Raw genomic sequence first — 25151 nt, 5'->3', positions numbered from 1 at the left:
TATATTACCAGTCCTGTTATTACTAAGTATTGCTCATTGTGGAGAAGGGTTTTTTCATTTTTACTTTATTTTTGTCATTTATTATAATGTAAGTAGGAAGGGATAAGAAGAATTCAAAGTCCAACATCTGGGAGAGCTTGTTTCAGTAGCCAGCCAGGAAGCCAGAAAACTGGCCTCATACAGGTGAGATGTGTTATGGGAATAAGGGCCTTGTGCATTTAATGAACCCCGCCTGCTTGTCAGCTTGGTTTTTTATGCACCATTGTTGTTCAAATAAGAAAAAGAGAGTGTTCACAGCCTGTGGTGAGATTAGAGTAATGAAAATGAAGTGTTAATCTGTTGATAGGAAGCACATCCCATATCCTGCATCCCGGGCCACATTCATGCGTGTATAATATATTCCAGGTTTTCTCATGACCAGAAAAGCTTGGATATTCTTTATATTGAAAACATCCTTTTAGTAAAAGTGAGAAGTTGGTTGTTTTAACTTGTGTAAATAGTTATTTTAAATAATTTCTTCATAAACCAACTGCTGCTTGCCTTCTGAGTATTCTGATAATCACTGTTCCTGTATGTGCCAGCAGTCTTGTACTTTTGATCTTTTAAATTTTTTTTACAACTGCAGAATGCCGAAATGAGCTTCAGTATAAGCCTACTTTGAGATATTCTTTTCTAGAAAGCAATGATTAATAGAAGGAGTTAAGTGACAGTAATACTTTTCTCTCCATAAAACACAGATTAACTAAAACATCCATTATCTCATACTTTATTTTTCATCTTAAAACAATAAAGTACAAACAAAAATATGTAAATTGTGAGTCTTCCAGAACTGCTTTACATATTTGCAGTCAGCTGCCATGATGTGAAAGCTTTGGTCATCATGGGAGGGAATTTTGTATTTCATAAAATTCCCTTTCTGAGATGGTATAAAAGGCAAATCAACATGAATGTAATGAAATATATGCTTTTCCTAGAATGTGTGTTTTAATTTTTGTTTTTTTTTTAAATCATTTTACTCAGTAATTATTTGAGAAATTTCCATTTTTTTTTTTCCCCCTAAAGCTATACACTTATAAAAAGAAAGAAAGTTTAGTCTTGGATTACAACAAGGCATTTTAAAGAAAGGAATGTGAACACTGGTTCAATGCCCTTTCTATGCAAGCCATCCTATAAGATCATATCTTTAAGATGCATCCTAAGAAATGGTTTGAAGAAAAGTGTGAAAGGGGTGGGGAGAGATAAATTAACAACTGCGTTCCAGGTGTCTATTTCTAATTGCTCAAATTTCAATCACAATGGAAATTAAGGAAAAATGTTTCCCATAAGAAATATACTGTCATTCAGGCCTAAGACTACCTTTATGGAGTTCATGTGTACGGTATTTTCTTTTTTTCTGTTCACCAAGGAGTTAAGGAATGCTACAGTATGATCATTATGATTTTGTGAACTGTTTACTTAAAGTTGTGCAAGTTGCTAAGAATCAAGAGAATTTGGGGATTAAAGTCCGATTGTGAAGTAAATTTGGCATATGTTCAGGGATTACATTCTTTAGGTAAAAATGGAAGAAAAATACTTTTCTGAAGGAAACACCTTAAAAAATAATCTTTCAAGCATGTGGTCCAGTGATGAAACATAATGTAAAAACACTATACCACAGTTAATCTAAATTAGTTGGCATATGACTGGTCATAGCCTACTTACTACAATTTGCATGATATGTAAGCATTTCTGTATTGTAGTAATACATCAGAGATAGCCTGTTTTTAATATAGTTGGATGAAATGAAAAGGCCGTTTCTTCCCCCTGCTAAATAGGGTATTTTTAATTTGTTTTTAAAATCCATTAATAGGTAGAAATGCTGTGTCGCTGTGATTGATTGGGAATAATGAGATGTAAAAGATATTCTCCTTGCAATTGCTTTCATTAAAAAAAAGTAGATATAAAGAAGTGCATGGTGACTGTGTCATAGACATCTGCTTTTAGGTAATAATCATTTGTAAAGAAATATGCCATGACTTTTTGGGTCATTTGAACCCATAATAATGTCTCTTTAATGTAAGTATAAATGTCAGATGGTAGCATACATGTGGAGTCAGTAAAGATGAATATTTGCTGTGATAATATTCATGCATCTTAAATGTTGACTTTTAAAATTTACCTTGAAGACATGTCCTATTTTCATATTACGGTACATTTTTCACTTAAGTACATGATAGCTCTAGAAAGGAAGTGTGGAAGTGTTAACATGTAAGGAACAAAATCTGAGTAATACTTTGACATGAGCATCTATTTTGGGCTTCAGAGAAATAGGTGGCTGGTTGAAAACCAATGTGAAGATCGTTGAACCACTCTGTAAGGCTAGGTCATCAGTTCTGGATTTACTATTTTAAAAAATGTTTAATTATGAAAATGAGTTTCCTTTGGTTTGCACGAATGTTTCATTGAAGTGAAACTTGCTACCCATTGTCTTATATTCCGTAAACTTGTGAAATACATATTTTAAAATCTCTGTTCTGAGAACATCCTCTTTTTTTTTTCCCCACAAACTCTAGAGTAGTATGACATTTTAAGGAGTGGGAGTTGCCTAAAAGGGCCATGTGGAGGTAACAAAAATTAAACAAGTACAGTGAGTCTAGTGGGGACTGTGGTGGGCCAGAAAGCTCATGTCTCGACCACAGTGAGGTAGCTGCTCCTTGTTTCCAGCCAATTGTTGCCAGGTGGGAATGTAGGCCCAGTTTGCCAGATCCACTGCTGCTGCTTTGTAATGATAAGCCAGAAATCCAGATTTTTATGTGAAATCTCCTGATTTTGAAATCTTGGCAACCTATTCAAATATTTTAAAAACTGTGTGGTCCAAACAAAACTCATCTGCAGGCTATATTCAGCCCTCTGGCTGCCAGATAGAAACCTCTGTTTTAGATAATATTTTAATGGACGAAGATAATAGTTTCATTGCATGTGATCATTCATCTTGGGAATTCCCCACTGGGATGAACCAAATTCTTCATTTTTTCCCCTGTAATTAGAAAAAAAAGTTTAGTAAATATATTTCTGGTGTTGATAGTTTTGATGTATAACTTTTCTCCTTATGACCCACATTTAAAGAAAAATCAACTGTGTGGGCAAAACAAAAAAATAGTCAAAAAAATTTAAATAAAAGTAGACACGTAAGGATTTTAAAATAATAAAAGATTTCTGAATTCTGAAAATAATCTCATGATTTGTGTAAGTAATTGATGTAGATGAAAAGCTGAATTCAACTATAAAAAGCTTTTCATCTCACCTTAAAGCGGTAGATTCTTGGCCCTGAATCTTTGTGGGATTGCTATAATTTACCAAGCAATTGATTATGATGTCACAAGGAGGAGATGGACCACCGGGGGAAAACTTCCCTCTACTAATTCGTGCAAGGCCAATATTTTATACCTGCTTCAAGAAAACATTATTTATATTATATAAGATGAGGTTTAAAATGACTGTCTATATTTTTTGAAGGGGCACTTTAAAAGAAATAATCTATTCATAATTGAAATTCTCCAGGCAAATCAGATATCAACATTTTCAACAGAACAGGTAATTAATTGGTTTGAATTTCAAATTGAAGGTCATCCTGTTATTGATTTTCGTGGGAAAAGGAAACAAGAACATCTTGTTAAAATGATCTGCACATGGGGCCTAGGTATATCTAGGATCTTTCTAGGGTCCTGATGAACAGCATCACTGAACGGTGTCAGAAGCCAATCAGAAGGGAGCCCTTTCTGTTGTAAACATAGCAAGTTGTTGGTTTGTTTCCAGAACTGTAGAGAAGAACTGAACTGGAGAAAAGACCAGAGATTAACAGTTTGTGTTAGAGTAAGTCAGGTATTTCAAATCAAGTGCTGGTGCAGCTTGTAAGGAAACATCTATAAATGTGTCAGAATGATGTTGGTATGCCATGTTCAAGAAGTTCAGCGTCAACACAGCTGTGACTTAATGTTTTCAGAAACCTTTCAACTGGGAATTAGATAAAATATCTACTGGGTAGCACTGAAGTAAAAGAGGTAGCGAAGAATGGAGGATAAAAGAATATACCCCTTTAGATGCTGTTAATTTTTATGAAATAACGTTTGTGCTTTATCTTTGCTAGATAGCACAATAAATCTATTTCAAAGCATTCATTTCTCTCCTCTGCCGTGTTTAAACTTTTTAAGAATGGTGTAATGTAAAGGTAACACAGACGAAGTGGGTGGCAGACATTCTGCCTTTCTAAAGTAAACTGAAATTATTTTTTTGGTGGTTGGGGGGAGACAAGGTGTGGTTCTGTGGCCCAGGCCGGAGCACAGTGGTAAGATCTGGGCTCATGGCCAGCCTCCACCTCTGCCGCCCAGGGGCAAGCAATCCCCTTACCTCAGTCTCCTGAGTACCTGGAATATAGATACACACCACCATGCCTAGGTGATTTTTGTATTTTTTGTGTAGATAAGAGTTTTGCCATATTGCCCAGGCTGGGCTCGAACTCCTGAGCTCAAGCGATCTGCCTACCTCGGCCTCCCAAAGTGCTGGGATTAGAAGCAGGAGGGCACCACGCCCAGCCAAAACTGAGTAAGTATTTTAATTTTAGCTGCACTAACTAGGTTGGAAACTTAATACAGCTTATTCTTATGGTTCAAAGTAAAATTCTTAATAATAAAAAAAAAAAGGGTCGTGGGGGATGTCTTCCATTCTAAATACCCTGGAGCTGTTAGTGCAGTTATTTCTAAGTTGACATACTTTTGTATAGGCGTGACAGTGGCACCAACCATCTACATTAAGCCTTAACATTCCACAGAGCCATTTCAAGTTTATTACGAGCTTCAAAGCCTGCACATCCCTAAGAGAATATCAAGTTTAAGCATGTCACTTTGCCATAGTCACAGTTAACTTTCTTGAAAAACAAAAGTGTCTTTTCCTAGGCTGGTTTTCTACAGATTATCCTTGAAAATTTCCCAGTTCAGTACAGTCATTTTTCTTACCCATTGTTTCTGCGCCCTTGAGTTCTGTAGATTTATCCTGTTGGCGATGGTTGGAAACTACCTCCAAATTAAAGTAGTATCGGTCACAGTTTGTTTAAAGGTCTATGACTGTCAATATCCCTTTGCAGCTTTATTCCTAGAGCTCAAGACATTGATCCCATTTTACTCATTTCCACCTGGGTTTCCATTGCAGTCCTTAAAAAAATGTAGCTGGGGAGAAAAGGAACATGTGAAACATGTGAAATTGCTAATGCTGTCCTAGTACATGAGAATTTCCCGCCATGGAAGCCTCCACGGGGAAGACCATGGGCCTGCTCAGCCTGATCTTAGGTACACTGCTTCTCTTCTTAGGGAAAGGAATTCCCCATTTCCTGAATGTGAAACGCCTACCCTTTTGGAGCCTCCTAGTCTTTAGTTCCTACCTCAGTTAATAAACCATCCCTGTCTATGCCTTGCATCTCAGAGATGGAATTTGACGGACTAGTCAGCATTGCAAAGGTCACTCTAAAGCTATTGGCAGAATACACTGCCCTTTGTTGCTCAGTGATGATAATGCTACTGTAGCAGTTAACTGGATGTATTAGACTGAGCTACTTTTCCAGAATACCAAATTATCTGTTTATTTCTTTTAAACATCTGATAAAATGCCCATTCACAAGCTGTCTCAAGTGTATTTTCAAAAGGAATCTTAATGATAGTGAAATATCACTGCTTTGGCCTCAGAAGAGATAGTCTGTGCAGTATGTGTGTCCGTTGTGTTGTTTTGCTTCCATGAAAATACTTCTAAAATTTATACTCATCTTTTAGTGTTTCTGTTGTCTGAAACTAATCATGTTCCAACAAGTTTGAAAATTCAAGGTGTTCAAAAACAGTTTTATTTACATTTTGTCTTCTGTTAGTGCAGTAGTACTCTAAGATGTTATGAATTGCTCTTTTTTGGAAAAAATCTTATAAAGCTTCATTACCTTTCCCGTTATTTCCCACAACTATAAAATGTGGAAATAACATTTTTGACTTCAGGTTATAACTTTACACGTAGTGTAAAAATGGATTTCACCATCTTTTTATATCTTTAAATCTACTCACAATTTGCTTACTGAAATTATATTCAGTATTTATTACTGCTTAAATTATATTCAGAATTATAGAAGAACAATTAACAAGTGATCATGCTACTTGAAGCAGGGGAGCTATACTTGAAATACTTTTGTGTTTTGCGTGTGTAAACTGATTTTGTGACACCACAGTGCAGCCTTGATATAATTTTTTGTAGGCAGGTAACATTTTTGTCTTGGTTCTCACCTAAATAAAACTGAGTAATGATCCAAATAAGGTGTTTGTGACTTCCACTAGTTATTTTCACTTATGCATGTATTTTGTACTAATTACACTCCTAAATGATTTGCCACATGCTCTTCTATCCTATAGTTCTGTTTTGTCCTAATCAGATTGGGTGAGCGATTAGGGATTTAAAATCACTACTTCTTTGGTCTCAAAATGAGTAAGTGAAGACTCAGATAAATACCTTTTATTTACCTTTTAGTATTTTTGAATAAAGCAGACTCTCTCCTGCCTTCCTTTCATGCATGGATTCATTATTTCTTACTGAGCTAGACAAGCACATCTGAAGTAGAATATATTCCTTTTCTCCAGAATAATAGAATGAAATCAGTGATCAAGTAATTTTTCATTTCAGTAATTCAGCAATCAATGGAAACAAAACAAAATGAGTTAGGATAGAATAGTTTGCATTAAGCTCAGACATCGAACAATATTTGAAAACAAAGTATCACTATAGTTTTGTGCTGTAGGTTTCTCCTGACCTAAGTGATTGTTGAAAGGACTTTCGCTAACTTAGAGGTATATTTATCTTAGAACAATAATCACTTCATTCTGTTCTCTTTTTTTCCTAGTTGCCCCATTCTCCAGACCTTTCAAAAACTTTTTAAGTGGATGTAAATTCCGTTTTAATTAGAGCAGTGCAGTCTAATACTGCAACTAGCCAGGAATGGAAGAAACATGCTGGAAGTTAATACAACCCAAATCAACCATAGCCAGATAATTCCCCTGATCTTTGTAACAACCCCCCTTCCCCACTTCCACAATTAAATGACCCTGTTGTTCTGTAGTTTCAACAAGACATTTAAGGTTCATTTAAAAAAATGATCATCCTTTACAGGATTCTTTGCTCTTGCATTTCTCTTTCTTTCTTCCCCTTGCCACACAGCTGTCACTGGTATAGGAGAAAGATTGGGGGGAGGGGAGGAGGAGGAAGCCCTGCTCAAATCGTGTCACGTAGCACTAATTCATCTGCTCTCATTAGAGGGAGCGAGGGACAGCAGTGATGGCCAAGAGCTGCACTCCACACATGACACGCGAACAGTTTGGGGAATAGAAAATTGCTTTCTCAGGAAGCCCAGCCAATTAAGGACTTGACCATATTGAATGTCAAGTGTTAATTTAGGTTTTTCTTCATTTTCCCAGTAGTAATGCGGGTCCTGTGATGAGCAAATACATGTCAAGTAAAAGTTGATTGCATGAAGGACCCGGGTATTATATGTCACTGACAAGTCACAAATGTACTGAAGTCTTTTAACCCCTTAGGTGAGTTGGGAGGGGGAGGGGAGAATGGGATTAATGGTACCATAATGATAAGAATAGATAGTTTATGTGGGGGTAGCTTGGATGGGACAGACAGGAATGGTAATTCATGCAAAAACTTGGGGATAGGACAAATCCTATTCTGAGGGCATAAATAGAGACCCTTGAAAAGCACACGTACATATATATAAAATTCCCATTGCAAACACACTGCTCAGAATGTATGTTCAGTCTCCTCAGATTTTATGAAAAAGGAAAATAGTGTACTATATGGTCATGAACCAAGAAATTCCTTATTAATTATCTCATTTGAAAGTAAGATAACGTTCATTAAGTAATCACACTGTTTTGGATATTTTAGCCCTTTGGCTCAATGCCACTGTAATGTTTCTGGCTTTTTTTTTTTTTTTTTTTTTTGAGACGGAGTCTTGCTCTCTCGCCCAGGCTGGGGTGCAGTGGCCGGATCTCAGCTCACTGCAAGCTCCGCCTCCCGGGTTTACGCCATTCTCTTGCCTCAGCCTCCCGAGTAGCTGGGACTACCGGTGCCTGCCACCTCACCCGGCTAGTTTTTTGTATTTTTTAGTAGAGATGGGGTTTCACCGTGTTAGCCAGGATGGTCTCGATCTCCTGACCTCGTGATCCACCTGTCTCGGCCTCCCAAAGTGCTGGGATTACAGGCTTGAGCCACCGCGCCCAGCCTGTTTCTGGCTATTTACCTGTAATTTCAGTCTCTAGTATTTATTTTCAAAATGGACTCAGTGTGATGTATGTCATTGGAAAGATGCAAAACGTTAATACTGAAAGAATGTTTGTTTTCTGTCTTGAGTATCTTTATAAGGTGTTGTTTAACCAATAGAAACTGGTGGAAGGTCTATCATTGTCATTCATTTCTTTTTGTGCCCAGGTGTGGGAGGGAAGAGATTCAAGCTTCAGCAAGTGAAGTAACTTTTTTTTTTTTAAACTAAATGTTGAACATTGCCCGTCATGTTTAGCATCTCATTTCCATTCATCAGCATTCATTTACATATGAATGTCTTGAAAATAAGAGAATGTCTGTTTCTGTTGCAATTGTACATATAGCAAATAAAAATGCCCTCAGTTTAGAATACTGCTGTGTGTAGTCTGGGCAGTCTTAGAAGTTATTCAAAATTGGGCCTTTTTCCCCTTTTTACCTATAACCACTTTTCCCCTACATATCTTTGAAGGCGTAATCTTAATTAAAACACTTTCTTGAAATGTACTCTCTTCTATTTATTCCAAAATTTTAACGCACTTGCCTTTGTGTGTTGACAATGCTTACACTTTGAAAATTTAAGTCTGATAATACTTTAATTTTGGCAACAAAACTTACTAACGTAGTCTGTCTCTCCTACAGGTTAGAAACTGTGCAATCATTATATTAAAAGTTAACTAAATTTTGTTAAGGAATAATTAAGAAACAATTCCAGGAATTTGATGTTTAATAAAATAGGTTTTTCTTGAGAAAGAAATAGTCCCTCTAATGAGGCTCCTAAATGCTGGGCTGGAATCTGAGTTCTTTAACATCTCTCCTCCCTGTCTCAAAACTAACCAAACAAAATCCGCTTAACTCCCTCTTCCCTTCCTATTTTGATAAGCTCTGTGGAACTGTGGTGGCATTGCAAGTGTACTGTTTAATTAAAATCCAATTGTCAGCAGGCCCTCTTCCGCTGGGTGTGCTGAGAGACTTAAGTAAGTTTCCATAAAGTAAATTCTGACGATGGCAGCTTGGGTTGCTGATTCAAGTTATTCCTTCTCTTCTGTGTCACTTTTGACGGATGGTACCTAATGCAATCAACCACAGGCCGAGAAAGCCTTTTCTTTGGTTGCTTTAGTAAGTGGACCAGGAGTTCCCCTCCTCCCTTCATCTCCCCTTCAGTGCCTTGCTCCCTCCTTACTGCCACCCCCACCAACACTTGAGCCCAAATAGGAAAGCGGAAAGAACAGCAGAACTACCTAGGACTGGCTGACAGGCTTTCCCTAAACCTCCATTTCCCAGTGGTGAAGCCGAAGCTGCCTCCCTTTGCGTGCGTTTTTGATAAATTTAAGAAGTCAAATCGCTGACACAGATAGATAATCCAAGTGTATAGGGTGAAGAGTTATAAATTAACACATTATTCCCTCTTAATGTGAAATACTTGAGAATGCATTTTCTCGGTCCCCTGACATCTACCCAGTGAGGGCTCGCATTGTGCTTTTCAAGTGGCATTGATTTGTTAAAGCGCTGAATTAGCATCTCAGGCCAGCTGCCTGATCCACTGTTTTGTTGTGGGGCTCCAGCTCCTCCTCTCTGCCAGCAATCCCTTTTTTCCTTCGGTCTTCCTTTTCTTTTTCTCTCCCTTTCCCTACTGACTCTTTCTCTGCTTCTTTCCATTTTGCTCCTCCCCATCTCATTCTTATTTCTTTTTCTCTCTCACCCCACCCTTCCTGTGGCTTGCTTTTCTCTCTGTCTGGTTTTCCTTCCATACCATCTCTTTGCTTTTCCTTCCTTCTCTCTTTTGTCCATACACATCTTGTCCTTTCTCATCTCTTTGCCTCTGAGGTTTTCCCTTACTCAGGGTTAGAGTCTGTTAACTGCCTTTGCTTGCATGTGCATCCTGTATGTGTGCGTTGAGGAGGGGGTTGATTTAGCCAATCCCTTGGCTCCAAATGAATCCCTGCAGAGAAGAATAAATTAACATATGCTTGTTTGCGCTGGGATGTCCTGTTTTTAGCAGAAGTTGATGAGAAAAATCTCACCTATTTTGCTTTCTAGAAATTAAAAGGTAACTTACAGAACTTTAAAACTCATATTTCTAAATGCCATTTGACACAGTAAAGTTTTCTTTTGGCTCAAGGAAAATGGAAATCACTGCTGGTTATCACAGATTTGATCTACTGACATGGTACCCACCAAAATAAATTAACATTTCTACAAAACTTTGGGATTTTTTTTGCAACTTTTTGAATTTCAGTGAACTTACTGATACGACGTTTTTTCATTAGCAGGTTCTGTATTGTTCTGATTCCACTTATTTGTACTGGTACAATTTCATATAAAATAGTTTTCACTGTTGTATTTGTAGCATGTTCTGATTTCCTAATATGTGATGCATCACTATACCATAGTAGTGAACACTTAGATTATAAAATTACTTGGGCCAGGCGTGGTGGCTTACACCTGTAATCCTAGCACTTTGGGAGGCTGAGATATGCAGATCACCTGAGGTCAGGGGTTCGAGACTAGCCTGGCCAACATGTTGAAACCCTGTCTCTCCTAAAAATGCAAAAATTAGCCGGGTGTGGTGGCACATGCCTGTAGTCCCAGCTACTTAGGAGGCTGAGGCAGGAGAATCACTTGAACCCGGGAGGTGGAGGTTGCAGTGAGCTGAAACCACGCCACTGCACTCCAGCCTGGGCAACAGAGTGAGACTCCATCTCAATAATAATAATAATAATAATAATAATAATAATAATAACAACTTGGCAACTTGTTTAGAAATAAAATGAGATTGCTTATCCTTCTTTTAGTGATGTATCCCAAAGTTGCAGAAGTCTTCACAGGAGATGTATTACCATGGAGAGGGTTACATGTTCTGCAGGTGCAACTTCACAGACCTCTTTTCATAGGCCCCGGTTCATCCTTAGAATATTGGTCCAAGATACTTTGGTGTCACTGTGTTGATTAACTTGATATAAGAAGAAAAGTGTATCTGTTTGAACTAAAATAGAAATTCACCTCTGTAATTTTAATCTCATGGCATCACTTGATTCTTCCTTCAGTTTTACTGGGTTTCACTCTAATAACTTCACACTAGTAACATCAAAATTGGAATTTGAATATGCACATTGATAATAAATCAGATTACTTGAAAAAAATCAAATGTCTATTACTGTATTTTATATAGATTAAACCGACAATTTGGTTTCAGCATTTACATTTTGAAATGGAAATGTTTCACATAGGTTTTGGTAACCTTTGCTTTGAGTTGAATTGATTCTCCCCTCCCCCCAGTCAAGTATAATTCCTTTTTTTTTAAAATTAATTGCTGTCCTCCTCTCATGAATTAGCATGGCTTGGCTAAGGTGAAGGGATTAGAATGACTTTTCAAGGCATGATAATGTCTGTTTAAAGGAAAGAAAAAGAAAAAAGTCTTTTAACTGGGGCTTAAGACTAATTCCAGCTACTAAGGAGACAAAAATTACTCTAAAGAAGACAATTTGGTTTTATTTTATATGTGCATGTTAACTTGCTTTGAGATCATCATTTTGTATTTTAGGGTATTCTCTTAGATGAAGTAAGATGTTCTTCATTTGTTACTGAAAGGGGACATGGCCTCACTCCAGGAGATTAAAGCTGGAACACCTTCTGCCTTCTGTAGGGATAATCACAGCTCACCTGGCTGTAGCTCAAGGTCAGGGCAAAAAGAGGGGACTTTGTGCTTTTTAGAATTGCCTATGACTACAGTAGAGAAGAGGAATAATAAAACAATTGGACAAGATTGAAAGTGAATGTGCATCGTATGAAAATAGTTAATAAGATAAATGATCAGAAAAAGAAAATCTGGAATGCATCCTTTAGTGGTAGGAGAATTGGTGGTAGAAGAAAAAAGGGGTATTTTGGGGTGCAAAACTATGACCTCTGTTAACTTGCAAAAATTAATACTGTTGGGATTGGTTATAAGTTACAGGGGTACATGAGAACAGTTTTAAAATTAATAAAAACATTTGTAAACGTTTAATATGATTTTAATTTTTCATTTGGTATACATACTTTTAAAAATAGTTCCTTGTCAGTTATGTTGCTTGGAAGACAGAACTCTCTGCACAAGCAATAAGTCAATACATACAGTTTTTTGATCTAGTATTGTTGCTTGTTTGTTTTGTAATAATACCTTAGCATGTAAATAAAAATGGTTAAGTATAGGTGTTTTAGAATTCAGTCCCTTTGAATTTTTCTCTAAACTTCTCTGGAGAAATCAGAATTGTTTTTGGCTTTGTGTTTTGTAAATCTAAATTGAATGTCACTTAAATGTGAAAGAACTGGCACCTTTGATAAGTAGTCCCCATACGAAATCATTTTGTCAGTAATCATAACATAATTATCAATGCAAATGTAAAGTTTGTTTTTTAAGAAGTCCAAAACAAACGAAGGAGGGAAAAAAAAATAAAAACCCCCAAGCCACACTATTATACAACTCGAGGAAAAAGCATCCCTACATTTAAACAGAAGACTTTCAATAGTAGCAGTAATAATAAGAAAGAACCTTTGGCGTCTGCCCAAGAGCCTGTTGAGAGGGAGCAGCAAATGGCCTGCGCAGTGTGTGGCTCTGCAGAAGTTCCAGGGTGACACATGCCTCACAAGCTGGTCACAATGCAAGGGGTCAGGGGTCATGTTCAAGAGCAGGGTGTTGCTGGATAAGGCTGAGGAAGCAGAGGTGGCCCCTCTGTGCTCAGTGTGTGGGTCTGTGTACTCCTTTCCCGTCAAAGCTGGCCCAGCGCGGCCAAAAAAGCGGTTCCTTGGCAGGGTTTAATGGCAGGATGATGTAGTCTGTTGTGACTAGTGCATTCCTTTCAGGTTAAACTAGGGAAATGGCATTGTGTTAAAATTCCAAGTCGCATGAATGTTTTATTGCCACAGTGCATTTAGCCCTCCGGGGGAGTGTGTGTGGCGGCTGGTGGGGGTGGGGGTGGGGGTGACTTAGAGACTCAGGAACTATCAGAAGAACACTTCCCTTGGAAAATTTTACCCACTAGCATGAAGCTGATTTGCTGTGATGGTCACTTAGAAGGGTTTCGCTTTTTCCTAAACTGTGGCTGTTTAAAGTCTTGGAGTCTGGACAATTAACAGCTGAAGAAAATATGACAAGACACACGCAAAGAGGTTGGGAGATAGAGAGGAGGAGTGCGCCAGAAAGGAGCTGAGCTGCCTTCTTGTGTAAACTGCCTGAGAGCGGGCCCCCTCCCCTGGCCTCCGTCCCTGTCCCCCCTTCCCCAAGGCTGTGTTCTGCTGTCTGCCCGAAGGCCAGGACTGATCTGTTAACCTTGCACCACTGGCTGGGAGGCCGCTGCAGCTCATGGTACTGTATGTTACCATTACTACTCCCTCATTCCTTTTCACTGGCTTTTTTTTTTTTTTTTTTTTTTTTTTAAAACCATTTCTCTGTGATAACGGTTTATATTAGTCAGAGGGATACAATTTTGGAATGCAGAAGATCCGAGTTTAAAACAAAACAAACTTTAGAATGGTACTTTTTTTTTTTTTTTTCCTTTTTGGCATTTAGAAGGGCTAAATCCAACCATGCTAATTCAATTGCAGCCAAAGGTTTTCAGTGTGATTTAAAATCAGGAGTTCTGGAAGTAGAGCAGTTGAAAGATGCAAGTCATCTGGGCTGTGGATCTTATAAAGGGACTTTGTTGTGAAACCACATGAGCATCTTCAGGTTTTTAGGATATTTTCAGTCTTTGCATTTGTTGCAGTTATATCGATTTTGCAGATTGCCCCCCAACCCCTGTCCTTCCTTAGGGAAAACTCTAGCCGTCTCATTCACTGTTGGAGTTGTTTTAGGCTTACAGTTACTGAGGGTGTGTATGATTTGACTTTAGTTGTAATCGTGTGCGTTACATGTAACATTTGAACTGACTCAAGTTAATTTATAACAGATTAGAGTGTGGATGTGTGGAACAGCTTTCTGATTTTGCAGTGTGCCTTTATAAAATATTCATGTGTCTGATTTTTCCCGCAATATATAGGAGAAATATGTATTATCCTAAGATGACCTAAGTAAAGATATACTAATAATAGTTTGAATTTTACTTTTGGACTGCATTTCTCTTCAATTTCAAATACCTTAATACTTTCTTTGTTTTCATGTTCCTGTCAGATGTTATTTTTCTCATCCTTAATAATACATATATAGTTGTATATATGTGTGAATGTGTGCAGATTTTAATAACTGCCAAATAGTTATAAGAAAAAACTTGCAGAACTGCTAAGTTAGTTTTCCATTGATACATTATCAGTCAGAAAGTCATGTAACAAAAATTCAACTCAAGAATATAGCACAGAAAAGTAAACTATGAGTGGACCCGTGTGCCCTGTTTGTAGAGTTTTAAGTACATGATTTATATATTTCTATAAAACAATGATTTTGTCAAGATAGACCTCTTGAGTTTAATCTAACAGTGTTTGCATGATGGCTTGTTCTTTTTAAACATATATATTGACATTGTTTATAGGAAGTCTTAAACCAATAAGCGATCAGCTCCATAGGAAAATCAAGTTGTATTTATGGACTTGGCACTTCAAATTTTAGGTGAATTCATTAGATTTTTTTTTCTTACATTCTAGAGAATAACCACTTCAAGAATTATTTCTTTTTATTATATTTGGTCTAGTAACATGATGATAGTTTTTTTGATGATTTGTTTTTTAGTTGTAAATTTTAAAATGCAATTTTTCAGGAGAATATTACTCTATGTCTGATTTTTATTTCTTTTACTAAACAGCCAATTTTAAAGTTAATTATTTTATTTAAATACTAGAAAAAGTATTTAATGTTGCCAAATTAAGGAGAAAAATCAATTAATATTTAGATTATCTAAAATTATATTTGTTATCCTAATGACAGAAGCATTTTTTAAACTATAAAAAGGATGTTGTAGTTGTGTTTAGCCCTTTCCAATTTGATTTATTAAAAGTTTCCTTTTGTAATCCAAGAGGAGAAGAGTGGAATTACTCCAGTATCACATCTTTCTAATAAGAAAATTTCAGTGATTTAGGAATCTTTTCCCCATAAAAGTAACATTTTCTTAAAAAGTATCATTACTTGTTCTTTCAGTGTTTTTCTGCTCCCATTGTGCCAGGCACAATTGTTTGGCTTTGGAAACTTGGTGGGATAGTGAAAAAATTGGTGTTGTTTCAGATTTTAATGCTGCTATATGTTAGCCTTGTGACTTTGGACAAGTGAGTTTATCCCTGACCTTTATTTTCTTCACTTTTAAAATGAGGAAAAGGACATTTAGCTTACAGATTGTCAGGAAAATGAAATGAGACAACACACTTGAAGTTCCAGTACATAGTAGATACTTAATAAACTTTAGCTCATCCTCCTTTGACCTGCTCTGTGGCTTATTCTTCAGTTTTTATCCCTTGGGAAGCTTGAATTTTTGGAAATAGTAGTGTAGGGTGGTGGGGGAATAAGTTTAAATAAAATGTTTTAGTTTCTTCATTTATCTCTAGGAAAAGAGGTATTAGGCCATCAGCAGATGTCTTTTTTTTTTTTTAAGTAAGAAACTCTGGCATTATGTATTAGTCTACGTTTTTACCACTCTGCAAAATTTTCATTAGGTTAATCTTTGTGGATGTCAGAGTGATGCTATTATTTCTGTGTTACCAGTTTTGGTACAGGTAGATTAGAAGTAAAGTTGGCCAATTCTATTGGGTCCTGTTTACTTTTGTATAATCTGTTCTAATCATTTGCTTGAATTAAAGCTTCCTGCCTTATAGTCATTAGCATTTGATAATAGAGCTTGAAACTTGATTTAATAAGTTAGACTCCAGCCTCTGTCCCTGGTTTTGTGAAAATCTACTTATAATCGTGGAATTAAGGCCACACTAAATCTTCAAGTGTTTACACCTCTGTAGAATTAAACAAAACAGCAGCAGTCAACATACATGTGTATCTGGGCAATACTTCATCTTCATTTACAGTCTTGCAGAATGCTTAAAGGGTAGTTAAGGATTTAGGAACTGTTTGTTGAGCAAAATAATGTGCTTCTTTTTATTATTTTTTAGCCCAGGATTATGTTTTCATAAAAAATAATTGTGTTCCCATGTGAAGTACATTAATGTTATTGTAGGTAGTCTTTTTTTTTTTTTGGAGACAGTCTCGTTCTGTCACCCAGGCTGGAGTGCCATGGTGTGATCTCGACTCACTGCAACCTCTGGCTCCCAGGTTCAAGTGATTCTTCTGCCTCAGACTGCTGAATAGCTTGGATTACAGGCATGAGCCACCACGCCTGGCCAATTTTTATATTTTCAGTAGAGACGGGGTTGCACCTTGTTGGCCAGGCTGGTCTTGAACTCCTGGCCTCAAGCGATCTACCCACTTCGGCCTCCCAAAATGCTGGGATTACAGGCTTGAGCCACCACTCCCGCCTGTAGATGGTCTTTAATTGGTATTACTATTTAGCCTAACATCTAACTTCTTTTATCCTGCCAAAGTTTGAACATACTGCGTCTTAAGATCTAAAATAAGTATTTTACTTAGTGTTTCCTTTGGCTTGTTAGTAAGCATAAACAAATGAAAATTGATAACTAATAACTTTATTGCTACCTTTTAGCACATATAATGTGCTAGGGATGGTAGCCATAGTATCTAATTTATGCTTACAAAAGCATTCATGGAAGGTACCCAAGGTTTTTTTTTTTTTTTTTTTTTAATTGAGACAGAGTTTCGCTCTTTTTGCCCAGACTGGAGTGCCATGGCATGATCTTGGCTCACCGCAACCTCCGCTTCCTGGGTTCAAGCTATTCTCCTGCCTCAGCCTCCTGAGTGGCTGAGATTACAGGCATGAGCCACCACCCTGGCTAATTTTGTATTTTTAGTAGAGACAGGGTTTCTCCATGTTGGTCAGGCTGGTCTTGAACTCCCGACCTCAAGTGATCCACCTGCCTCGGCCTCCCAAAGTGCTGGGATTACAGGCGTGAGCCACTGCGCCCAGCGGTACCCATGTTTTCATTTTACAGATGAGGAAATCAAGGCCTACTATCTGTAATCCAGCAAAGTTGATTCCAGATCCCTTGCTTTCCCCCTTGCTGAATTCTTCATATATAATTTAAGCTAGCTATTTAAAAAGAAAAAGGAAAGTTAGTTGTAGAAACCACTGGTTTTATTTCCTTTCAAATTAAATTTTACAAGGAAGTCAATATGTAGAACTGATAAAAATCAGAGCTGCTCTAGATGAAAAAGAGAGAGAGCCAGAGTCCCATCTTTTAGGCCTCTCCTAGGGATCTCTGGAATACTTGATGAGAAAGCCTTAGCCTAATACCCCCACACGCCAGAAAATGAGGCCTAGTGAAACTCTTCAGTTTCCCCATCTGGGACTTGAGGGTTTTATTTATCTTGTGCTTGGAGATGTTATTATGTGGAATTCAAAGGGAAAACTAAGCAGTATAATTTTATTTTGTTCATTCATTCATTAATTCATTCATTCATTCTTGAGACAGAGTCTCACTCTGGCGCCCTGGCTGGAGTGCAGGGGCACGATCTCAGCACACTGCAACCTCTGCCTCCCAGGTTCAAGAAAGTCTCATGTCTCAGCCTCCCGAATAGCTGGGATTACATGTGTGTGCCACCATGCCCAATTCATTTTTTTCTTTTGTATTTTTAGTAGACATGGGGTTTCACCATGTTAGCCAGGCTGGTTTTGAACTCTTGACTTCAAGTGATCCATCTGCCTCAGCCTCCCAAAGTGCTGGGGTTACAGACATGAGCCACTGCACCCGACTGCTAATCAGTATAATTTTAAAAGTCTGTGAAGGACTGTGGGGTAAATACCACTGCAAAAAAAATTATAAGCCGTGTTGCTGGCACGCACCTGTAGTCCCAGCTACTTGGGAGGCTGAGTCAGGAGGATTGCTTAAGCAGAGGAGTTTTGAGTCCAGCTTGCGCAACACAGACAGGGTGTTGCTTTTGTTACCTGGGCTGGAGTGCAGTGGTGTGATCATAGCTCACTGCAGCCTCCAACTGCTGGGCTCAAGTGATCCTCAGCCTCCAGAGTAGCTGGGACTATAGTCATGATACACCAAGCCTGGCTAATTTTTTGTAGGTATGGGGTCTTGCTATCAAGACCTCAAGCAGTCCTCCTACCTTGGCTTCCCAAAGTGCTGGGATTATAGGCATGAGCAACCATGTTTGGCCTCATTGTAAATGTTAATTTTCAGGGTACAAGTTTTGTTTCATCCATAGCAATGAAGTGATTTTACTATGGAACGAGTCTGAAAAAAACTAAGTCACAGTTTTATGTCTAACTGAAGTCTATGTCTACAGACTCTACTTCATTTTGAAGGTTATGGTTTGGGTGACTGTGTGTCACGTTATAGCATGTCTATTAAAGACATATACATATACAGGCATATGTGTGTAAACATAACAATGGAGAAGATAATGTGGATCAACTTAACTGGGAAAATAATGTCAAAATCACTTTTAAATAAATTGCTTGTAAAACAAATTAACTGACATGATAATTCTGTAATATCTTTATAAACCAGAAATTAGAGGTTTTCTCACCAGATAAATTCACATAGGGAATTTATATAGCTCTTTATTAGAAATATAATATCTCTTTCATGAATATAGTGAGAAGAGTTCAGACTTTTTAGCTGGATTTATCTGCATTTGAACTGGTCTCTTTTCTATGTCACTTTGTAAAAGTTATATAACCTCTTTGAATCTTAGTTACTTCATTTAAAAAATAGGGCTTAGAAATAAATGATGCCTGTGAATTCTGGCACAGAGAGGGTGACTTAGACCAGTTTCTTCTTCTGTCTGTTACTATCATAGTTTGCTAGTTTTATGCAGTTTTCACTTGGTATCTGTTTATCAACAGTGCCACAGTGTTCTTTATACTTGCATCATGTACATACTTGGCCTTTTCAATTACTAGTTTAAAAAATACTTGTGGCACTCTTGCAGAAGTCTTACTTTTGCAGAAGAAAATGAGGGTGGAGAGAAATCTCTTCTTTCTTACTCTTCACTGAGAATCAGTCACTGAGCAGCATAATTCTAAAATCTTATGTGGCTTTTGGGTACTTTATGGACCTTTTTATGGTAACCCAGAAGCAAGGCACTGATTGAATTAATACATTTCCATCAAGGGACTATGCTGTTAGCCTCTCCTCCTCCTACTAACCCATGCATGCTTCTATAAGGGACTTTTTTGTTGCATTATTTAGGTTGCCACATATAGTGGGGATGACAGTTTATAGATGTACAGGTTATTGGTAAGCATTATAGCCTTTCTGTCTTTAAAACAAAGGGAAAGGAAAAAACCAACAAAAACAAAAAACAGAACAGCAACAACAAAATCACTACCCAAACCAAAAATAACTTAAAAATACCATCTTAGCTTTCTGGAAAACCCAGTGCTTTATAAAATGTAGAATCTAAACTTTGCATACTGATTTTAATTTTTAATAGTTTAAAAACTTTTAAATACAACTTCTGTAAAAAGGGTATGTGTTCATTGGTCAGATCTGATTAAGAAAACTACAAAGAGAGAAAACTGCCTGAAGGGCTACCGCCAAGGAACTGTTAATGTATTTTTAGTCATCTTTCTTCATTTACAAGTACCTACCAATGTATGAATAGATAGTAGTTACATAAAGGGATGATGTTACATGTATATGTGACTTTTTAAAAAAATGCAGTGTTACCTTAAGTATCTTTCCATGTCTGTAAATATAGATATTCATCATAGCTTTTTTTTTTTTCTTGAGACAGAGTTTCGCTCTTGTTGCCCAGGCTGGAGCGCAGTGGCACAATCTTGACTCACCGCAACCTCCGCCTCGCGGGTTCACACGATTCTCCTGCCTCAACCTCCCAAGTAGCTGGGATTACAGGCATGTGCCACCATGCCCGGCTAATTTTTTTGTGTTTTCAGTAGAGACGGGGTATTGGTCAGGCTGGTCTCGAAATCCTGACCTCAGGTGATCCGCCGCTCGGCTTCCCAAAGTGCTGGGATTACAGGCATGAGCCACCGTGCCCGGCCCTCAGTATAACTTATAGTGGATTCCTAGCTTGCCATTGTATCATAATTTATTTAATGAGTTCTTGGTTTCTGGATTTTTTTTTTTTGATAAAAAGCAGTGCTTAAATATGAACATCCTTGCTTGCACTTGTATACTTATTTCCTGAGGATGAAGACTTAGATGTGATACTGCTAGGGAAGGCAGCGTAATTTTGCACGGCTTAAGAGAGAGATTGGCAAATCTGTTCTCTGCAGGGCCAGATGGTAAATAGGTAGATGTATGGTTTTTGTAGCAATTATTCAAATTTCTTATTTGGTAGGACCAAGCAACTGCATATGTAAAGGAATAGGCAGGGCTCTATTTCAATAAAACTTTATTTACAAAAGTAGGCAGCAGGATAGCATTTGGCCCACAGGCTCGTTTGTCTACCCTGGACTTGAAACTAAATAGAAACTAATTTGGGATGAAAATTTATCCCTAGTTTGTTGTAAACTGCTTTTACAGTTTCTTAGAAACGTGTTCCTATCTCAGGGCAATGTAATGGGCTGATGACTTACTTTCTTTCCAGGTATGTGGTAGTGAATACTTAATTTAATTTAATTTAATTTAATTTATTTTTTTTGAGATGGAGTCTCGCTCTGTGGCCCAGGCGGGAGTGCAGTGGCCGGATCTCAGCTCACTGCAAGCTCCGCCTCCCACGTTCACGCCATTCTCCTGCCTCAGCCTCCCGAGTAGCTGGGACTACAGGCACCCGCCACCTCACCCGGCTAGTTTTTTGTATTTTTTAGTAGAGACGGGGTTTCACTGTGTTAGCCAAGATGGTCTCGATCTCCTGACCTTGTGATCTGGCCGCCTCGGCCTCCCAAAGTGCTGGGATTACAGGCGTGAGCCACCGTGCCCGGCCTGAATACTTAATTTTAAAGAACTTATTAAAGGAGCTTTGTATACTGTCCCCTACTTCTGAAGCCTAGTACATTTTAAACTAAGAGATTATATACACCAGTATATATTTTTATTATTCTATACTTTTTTTTTTTTTTGGCAATAGAGTCTCACTTGTCGTCTAGGTTGTAGTTCTGTGGCAATCTCGGCTCACTTCAACCTCTGCCTCCCAGGTTTAAGCAATTCTTGTGCTCTTAGCCTCCCGACTAGCTGGGATTATAGGCATGTGCCACTACCCAGCTTTTTAAAATCTTACAGTAGAGACAGGCTTTCGCTATGTTGGCCAGGCTGGTCTTGATCTTCTGGCCTCAAACAGTCAACCTGCCTCAGCCTCCCAAGTGCTAGAATTACAGGCGTGAGTCACCGTGCCCTGCCACATTGTGTACTTTAGATTTCATCATATGTTGACAACTTGTTAGACAAGGAACGACCTCTTTAATTAATTAATTAATTAATTTTATTTTTGTGTATTTTGAGATGGAGTCTCGCTCTGTCACCTAGGGTGGAGTTAAGTGGCACAATCTCACCTGCAACCTCCGCCTACCTGGTTCAAGCGATTCTCTGACTACGGGCACGTGTCACCATTCCCGGCTAATTTTTGTAGTTTTAGTAGAGACGGGGTTTCACAATATTGGCCAGGCTGGTCTCGAACTCTTGAGCTCGTGATCCACCCGCCTCGGCCTCCCAAAGTGCTGGGATTACAGGCATGAGCCACCGTGCATGGCAAACTCTTTCATTTATATTGCAGGGCAGATGGGTATTTTCCCCCTTGTAGGAGGCTGCTTGGTTGGAGTCATGTTCTAGAGATATTCAGAAGTAAGCTGAAAGGAAAGTCCAGTAAGAGGAAAAGAATCATTTCAGCAGAAATATACTACAGATCAGCAGGGTGACATTGAGTTAGTTACTGAACCTTAATAGGCTAAATTATACTCAAAAAAATGCTCTGTGCATAAATAATAACATTTTTACATCTTGAGTTTCTATAAAACAGAAATTATTGGCCCCTACTTGCCTTACAGGTATTTGTTGAGGATCTGCTGGAATAATGAAATAGTTAAAATCACTCTATTTGTAACATTGTGTCACTGGTGCCCTTATGAATTTTAAGATATTTATTTATTATTTAGTATGTATTTGTTGACTATCTGCTATGTGTAAAGCAGTATGGCGAGTGCTGTTGGGAAATACAAAGAGAAATAAGTTAGTTCTTGATCCTAAGGAGAGAAAAACATGTATTTACAGTTCAAGGTGATATAGTGCTTAGAGCCCTAAGGAACAGGGAGCACTTGGGATAATGATATCCCTTTCATCCAAGGGTATCAGGAAATTTCATGGAAGAAGTGGCATCAGGAAATAGGGACATTTTCAAAGGGAGAATACAGGCGAGGGTATTCCAAAAAGAGCAGCATGAGAACTATTTCAGGTTAGGAAAGTCCAAATCAGTATGCAAGAGACATAAAATATTCTAATTAGAGTGTCTATCAAGCATTTTTCATGAAGAAGGAGGAGAAGATAAAGCTGGAAAGGCAGGTTAGAGCTAGATTGTAGAGGACCTGGAAAGAACTGTAATTGGTAATTGGTGGGGAGCTATAAACATGATCTAGGAGAATGTGTTTGACAATTGGAGGGGTGGTGTATAGCACTAGTTGGCAAGTATGGAATGATAAAGTCAGAATTATTGCTAAAGGGTTATTGCAGAGGTCTGAGCATGTACTTGTTAGAAATATTCTGGAAGGTGTGTGGGGGACAGCTGAGGGGATTGAAAGGGCAGAATGGACAGGCTATCAGAACTGACTGGGTTTAGGAAATAAGGAGAAGGCTTTTAATAATGATGTGTGGTTCTGAGTCTTTGTTAATGGGATTATGGTGATAATATTGAAAAATATAGCAAAATTCAGGGAAAGCTGTAGTAAAGGAAGGAGACCAGTGAACCTATTTGCTTTGCTTGTTTAGCTTGAGATGTTAACTGGATGCTTAGAAAATTCTAGTGAGAGTTTGAAAATGCAGGACTGAAATTCACATGAGAGGTAAGGGTTAGGGATTTAGGAGCCCTGTTCACACAGAGGTACATGACAGATGAAACTTGAGAAGAGCTTCACATCACTAATGAGAATGCATGAAAGAGAGAAATTGTGGCCACATGATATGGCTCATGCCTGTAATCTCAGTACTTTGGGAGGCCACAGCAGGAGGATCACTTTGAGGCCAGGAGTTCAAGACCAGCCTGGGTAACTTAGCAAGACCCTCCATTTCTATCAAAAAAAAAAAAGAAAAAAATTTAGCTGAGAAAAACCACTTCTCAGCTAAATTGCAGGGCAGATGGGTATTTTCCCCCTTCTAGAAGGTTGCTTAGTTGGAGTCATGTTCTAGAGATATTCAGAATTAAACTGAAAGGAAAGTCTAGGAGTTTAAGGTTGCAGCAAGTCACAGTTGCACATCACTGCATCCCAGCCTGGGTGACAGAGCAAGACCCTGTCTCAAAAATAAAAATAAAGAAAAAGAAAATGGTATTTTAAGCATTACTTACCATTGGGTAAGTCAATTACATAAGTAGCTCTGTCTTTTTGTGAGGCAACTAATACCAAAAGAAAAGCAAAAAAGAGAATTCTACCATTTATAAAGCATTCTTTTGTCCACTAAGCTTCTTCTTAGCTTCTAAAGCTACAGGTTTCAGGAGTAAAGTATGTTCAGTTTGGGAAAAAAATATTTTTATAAGATCCCCAAGGAAAATATAACTCCCTTTTACTTTATCTTCTCTCCACTTCCTGAGAACCTCAGTAACAAAGATGTTACTGGCAGGAGGGGTTTGTATTCACTTTTTACCTGTCTAATACAGAATACTGCAGCTTTTCATCTCCCCTAGTTCTCACCCCAGTTGAGATCCATGCATTTGGGATGGGGGTGGGGGTATCCCTTAGAAATCAGCTTTGTATGCGTTTGCACATTTTTCTCTTTTTAGTCTGGGGTCCTCAGCAGGCTTGGAGGGGGAATTGTGTAGTACACAGTATGACTTATGTTTGACTTGGGAAAATTTTTCCTGTATGGAACAGCAGGACTGAATCTGCTTTCTCATTTCCTTTCTTCTTTTAACATTACCTATGTTCAAGCTTTGCATGCAAAGAAAACCGTGTTGATTCATTGATCTTCGACATGCTACATTATGAGCTTTGGCGAAAGGTAAAGGCTCCCCTGACTCCCCTGTTTAGAGCATCCGGAATTCCTCTGGTCTGTTGGTACCATCTGTGGCCTTCCTTCAGGCTCGGTCTTCATAGTAAGTCTAACTCATGTCAAATGGGGCAAGGTGCTAGTCCAGAGTAATTTGCATCTCTAGCCAACCACTGTCCATTTACTCTAGTACTAAATGCTCATTGTATTTGTCTCTTAATCTGTGTATGCTACTTAAACTTTTTTTTTAAAAAAAATCATAATTGGTTTAATGTAGGTGGTTCAATGAGTAGTTTGTGAAGTTGAATTTTTGGGAGCTAATATTTGTTCTTTCCCTTTCTGATGCCACAACACATTCTTCTATCCTATTTCATTCAAATTCACTATTCTGCTTTTTTTACATAGTTTTTCAATCATCCTTTTCCCTTTAGTGTCAAGTTTAGCGAGGGAGGAAACACTTTCAATTTGTTCCACGTTTGTGCCTCTGATGAAGTAAGTAAATACAAAATGGGTGTATTTTCTTCCCAAGTAAACTCTTTTCTTAAAAAAATGCCACACCCTCCCCCGAGAATAAAGCATTTAGTAGCTTGATGGTCATTACTTGAAGGCAGCCTCTTTCCTCACTAGAGGTAAATACATCTTCACTCTTGATTGCCGCGGAAAGGCAGGTAGAGAAGCTGAGTGAAGCAAACCCAATG

The 25151-nt window shown here is 38.1% G+C and overlaps 1 protein-coding gene across 10 annotated transcripts in view; it reads left to right on the top strand.

Annotated features, from left to right (window-relative positions):
- Nucleotides 1–25151, top strand: part of BNC2 (basonuclin zinc finger protein 2) — a 454964-nt gene that overhangs the window by 154195 nt on the left and 275618 nt on the right. The window contains exon 1 of one of the 10 annotated variants that reach the window (XM_007969180.3): nucleotides 13292–13669. The exons of the other annotated variants lie outside the window; for them this stretch is intronic. Coding sequence (XP_007967371.3) covers nucleotides 13667–13669 — 3 coding nt within the window. The 5' untranslated portion in view covers nucleotides 13292–13666. Of the gene's footprint in view, nucleotides 1–13291; nucleotides 13670–25151 lie in introns of those variants that run through there. 10 annotated transcript variants of the gene reach the window in all.

The sequence above is a fragment of the Chlorocebus sabaeus genome, chromosome 12 (genome assembly GCF_047675955.1).
Source record: "Chlorocebus sabaeus isolate Y175 chromosome 12, mChlSab1.0.hap1, whole genome shotgun sequence".
NCBI classification, from domain to species: Eukaryota; Metazoa; Chordata; class Mammalia; order Primates; family Cercopithecidae; genus Chlorocebus; species Chlorocebus sabaeus.
Note: the sequence above shows the minus strand (reverse complement) of the source record. Positions and strands in the feature narration are given on the sequence as shown.